The following is a 4,766-nucleotide window of genomic DNA, read 5'->3' on the forward strand; positions in this document are numbered from 1 at the left end:
CTGGACAGAAAAAACAGAAAACAAACTAGAAGCACTTATCTAGCAGAGCAGCAGGCCCAAGGAAAGATGCAGTAGCTCAGATCCAACACTGGAACATTGACAAGGAGCAAGGAAGACAGACTCAGGTGGAGCTAAATAGCAAGGCAGCCAACGAGCTCACCAAAACACCTGAGGGAGGAAGCCCAGAGACTGCAATACCACTTGTGACCACAGAAGTGAACTCAGCCACAGAATTCACAACACCAGCCACCGTGGCAACCCCAGAACTGAGACAGAGAGGACCGGTACCGAGTAACCCGCGGCCCTGCGTCTGGGGGCGCTCTATCTACAGCGACCTAAACAGCGACTCTGCAGCGATCGGCTCGTCTATATCGCTGCAGCGTCGCTGAGTGTGACGGTACCTTAAAACAGTTCTCACAATTAATGACCTACACACTGGTAATTTTTGCAAAGGACACACTTCTTTACAGCACAGAGAACCTGGTGATAACATGGAATAAATACTCTGTGTCACTGGACTTGCAGCATGAAAATACAACCGGAAGGACAGGTTCAGCTGCTCCCTTTCTGATAAAAGTGGATCACACACAAAGTGTGTTTGCTGCAGAATTCTACTTCCTTCTGCTGTCCGCGATGGCGTCTGCAGGTCTAAGAAAGGAGCTGGAATGTTCCATCTGTCTGACCCTGTATACAGACCCTGTCACCCTGAGATGTGGACACAACTTCTGCCGGGTCTGTATTGATCAGGTCCTGAATACACAGGATGAGTCTGGAGTTTATTCCTGTCCTGAATGTAGAGAAGAGTTTCAGGAGCGGCCGACACTGAGGAGGAACATAACTCTGTGTAATGTGGTGGAGAACTTCCGGTCTACTGAGCTACATCAGGAGGAGATCACCGGGATCCGCTGCACTTACTGTATGGACTCTCCTGCACCAGCTGTTAGATCCTGTCTACACTGTGAGGCTTCTCTGTGTGATAATCACCTGAGGGTTCACAGCAAAGGACCAGAACACGTCCTCACTGATCCCAGCACTTCCCTGAAGAACAAGAAATGCATTTTCCATAAGAAGATCCTGGAATATTACTGCACTGAGGACAATGCTTGTATCTGTGTTTATTGTTCAGCAGGAGAACATCGAGGACACAAGGTGGAGACCCTGGATGAGGCCTCTGAGAAGAAGAAGGCGGCACTGAGAAATGTTCTGCAGAATCTGATAACAAAGAAGGAGAAGACTGAGGAAAAAGTCCTGAGTCTGGAGGAGCACTTTAGAAAAACCAAAGAAAATGCAAACGAGAGAGTCACTACCCTGTTTGTAGACATCAGGAGACAAGTGGATGACCTGGAGAAGAAGGTCCTGAGTCAACTCTCCAGGTTGGAAGAGGAGGTGTCACTGTCACTGTCTGATGTGATCCAGAAGCTGGAAATAAAGAAGGATGAGCTGTCCAAGATTGTTAAGGATATTGAAGAGCTGTGTAACATGACAGATCCAGTGACTGTCTTACAGGAACCAGACAAGGGTGAGGTGTATGGTTTCGGGGAGTTGAGAGGTGATGATGAGGGCTTTTGGGTAAATAATAGAGAAAATTGGGGAAAGGAGCTGATCTCACAAATATCACAAACATTATCCGATATAATGACATGTGTAAATCTGACCTTCTATGATCAGGATCCTACAGACATATTACTGGATGTAAAGACAGCAAATGAGAACATTAATATATCTGAAGACCTGAGAGGTGTAGACTATACAGAGATTAAAAGGTATCGTTATACTACAGATGAAAGATTCAGACATCATCCCCAGGTGCTAAGCAGCACTACATTTTCTTCAGGGCGACATTACTGGGATGTGGACATCAGTAGATCAGATTCATGGAGGATGGGGATGTGTTACCCCAGCGTAAACAGAAGGGGATATGGGTCTCTCTTTGGACATTATGAGTCCTGGTGTTTATCTGGAGGGAGCGAAAATTCGAAGAGTACAGTGATGTATGATGGTTGCACAAAACATTTACCTTACTGTATCTCCAGTGGTAGAGTCAGGATACATCTGGATTATGAGGCCGGGCAGTTGTCCTTTTATGTCCTGGGTGACCCCATCAGACACATCCACACCTTCACTGCCACCTTCACCGAGCCTCTACATGCTGCGTTACATGTAAAGGAAGGTTCTATAAAGATATCAAATCAAGCAGGAGGGTTAAAAACATCTGATTGGTACACAATATATTTCAGGAACTAATAGTGAGAGGAGCTAATGTTTTTCTGCTTTCTCTAGTTCAACACATAAAAGATAAGGACATGATAAAACTAATTTGTACACATTAGGTGTAGTTATTGAGTTACATTAGGTTTGAGGCTTCCTCCTTCATTTCCGCATTCATTCTCAAAGTTTTCTGATTTAAAGTTTACAATCTGTTCCTAGTTTCAGACTCTTCGTGTCCCTTTCAGTAATACAGGCTTAATGTGACGTCTTTATATCCAGGCTCCTGCTGCCCTCATTAGCTCTCATGTATCAACACAGCTTCATTCCTGGAAATAAATAGAGATGAGCATATTGGTTTGTGCAACATCTCCAGAATATTATTTTTTTTCAACTCTGCAAAATGACGACCAGCTGACTTCCATTTTGCTGAATTGTAGAGGGCCAGGAAACTGGTTACAAAAATAATACTTGCTGTCACGCACACTGTAGTAAAGACTAAGTGCAACATGAAGGGATGAGGGGAAGGGAACCCATCACTAGGGAAGGGGGAGACCCCTAGGCAGATCTAAAGTCACCCTGTCTGCCCTAAACATCCCTATATAGGTTCTGCACCTATCACCGAGCAGGAACCTAACACCTGCCTGACCTTGGCGATAAGCCCTACTTAGGGAATGACTGAGTGAGAGCACTAGTCGATCACCACTACCACTAAAAACAGGTGGGATAGACGAATACAAGGAACACTTATCTTGAGTTGACTCAGAGATGTAACACAGATGTCCTCCAGCAATACCAAACAGGAAGATAGCCGACTGGCTATAGCTCCAAGCCTCAACAGGAGGAAGTTAAAATATCACCGGTAACTCCCAGCAGCAGACAGGGAGTCTATAAACACCCAGGTCCAGGTGTGTCAGTTAGTGTCGGGGACAGGTTGCCACTGGGTTAAAGAGTCAGAAGGGATAAGAAGGTGTCTGCTATAAATGAGCTGTGAAGATCCAGGTTACACTGGCCTACAAAATTTTATTTCTTTTGTGTTAAATGGATGAAATAGCGCATTTCTTATGGTAATTTGTCCCCTGATCCGAATTCTGCATTCAGAATTTTTCTATCAGGCAGGGATTTTTAGTTACACGCTTTTACATTTTTAAACATTTTATTTTTAACAAAAACTACAATTTTTTTTTTTTCAATTATGCAAAAAAAATGGTTTGAATTTCTTGAATATTTAACTGCAGGCGTGTCCCTTTTTAGTCCCCAAAAGTAGTCTGTGAGCATTTTTGAGCTCCACTACTCTTTATAATGGCCTTCAAGTAGCGCGATGTCCTGATGAAAACGCTGTCTGTGCTCATCACTGGCAGCTCCATGGTTATCGAGGAAAAAAAAAATCTTAATGTGAGTCCAGGAAATGTATCTTCAGAGAAATATTGCATCCCAATTCTTGGTAGCGTTGTAATAACTCAGTCACAAGGTCTCTATAGTTTGGTGCTTTATGGTTGCCAAGGAAGTTCACCACTACATTTTTGAAGGACTACCACACCGTTGCCTCCGTCTCGCTTAGTTTTGTGTCAAAATCAGTGTCTTTCGAAATGTCCCTTGTGGCCCATGAAAATTCCTTTCTTGATCTTGACCTCGTTGATTTGTGGAAACTTGTTTTTGAGGCCTGCAAAACCATCGCCATCACGAGCCAAAGCCTTGACAAAGTTCTTCATCAACCCAAGTTTTAGGTGCAGTGGCAGACGGAAATTTTTTTCTTGAACTACCAGATGCTGATGCAGGAAATTATTTCTTCCAGGAGTCAAATTGTTTCTTGGTGGTCACTGTTTTTTTTTGTGAAATGGTTTTTGCGGTCTCTGCAGAGAAAAGAACAAAACATCATGTAATAAAGTTACAACTCAAACACCAAGGCTACTACCTCCACATCACCACCAATATTCCACTCGTAGTTTTCGGAATAGATTTTGGACACCAGGAGGGGCATATCTTCATATGTAGGCAAAATTTATTGAAAAAAAAAAAAATTCGGAATCAGCGCACAAAATACTTTAAGAACCACCAACAGTACTCATTTAGCAAAATCTTTATTGATTAGTGGTCTTGCTGGTGAATTAGCATATGTTGAAAAAAAATTCTATGAGTACGCAGCACTTTTTATAGTTTGTTTCCTCTTGGCATTCCAAGAGTCATAACTATTTTTTTTTAGCCTTATTAGAGTTAAGTTATTGTGAGACAAGTTGTATTTTACAATATTCTTAGAGTATTTACAATGTATTGAATTTTTTTTTAATAATGTTCTGATGGTCGGGTGTAATGGAAAAAAAAGGACAATTTATGAGGTTTAAAGCAATTTATGAGGTTTCGTGTCTCTACCATTCACTATGTGCTGTAAATGACAGTATATCATTATTCTGCAGGTCGCGATTATGGTGATACCATGCATTTATATATAGTTTGTGGTGGTGGGAGTTATTGCTAATTGCAATTTTGTTCTATTGTTTTGTGTTTTTGTGTTAATGTACAATGAAGTATTAGTAAGAAAGATTTGGGCCACGGTGGATTAT

General features: G+C 42.2%; 1 protein-coding gene across 1 annotated transcript; it reads left to right on the forward strand.

Annotated features, from left to right (window-relative positions):
• Positions 1–633: 633 nt before the first annotated feature.
• On the forward strand, positions 634–2,244 carry LOC138674413 (E3 ubiquitin-protein ligase TRIM11-like). The gene has a single exon (XM_069762260.1). The coding sequence runs from the start codon at positions 634–636 to the stop codon at positions 2,242–2,244; it is 1,611 nt and encodes a 536-aa protein (XP_069618361.1).
• Positions 2,245–4,766: the final 2,522 nt, after the last annotated feature.

The sequence above is a fragment of the Ranitomeya imitator genome, chromosome 4 (genome assembly GCF_032444005.1).
Source record: "Ranitomeya imitator isolate aRanImi1 chromosome 4, aRanImi1.pri, whole genome shotgun sequence".
Lineage (NCBI taxonomy): Eukaryota > Metazoa > Chordata > Amphibia > Anura > Dendrobatidae > Ranitomeya > Ranitomeya imitator.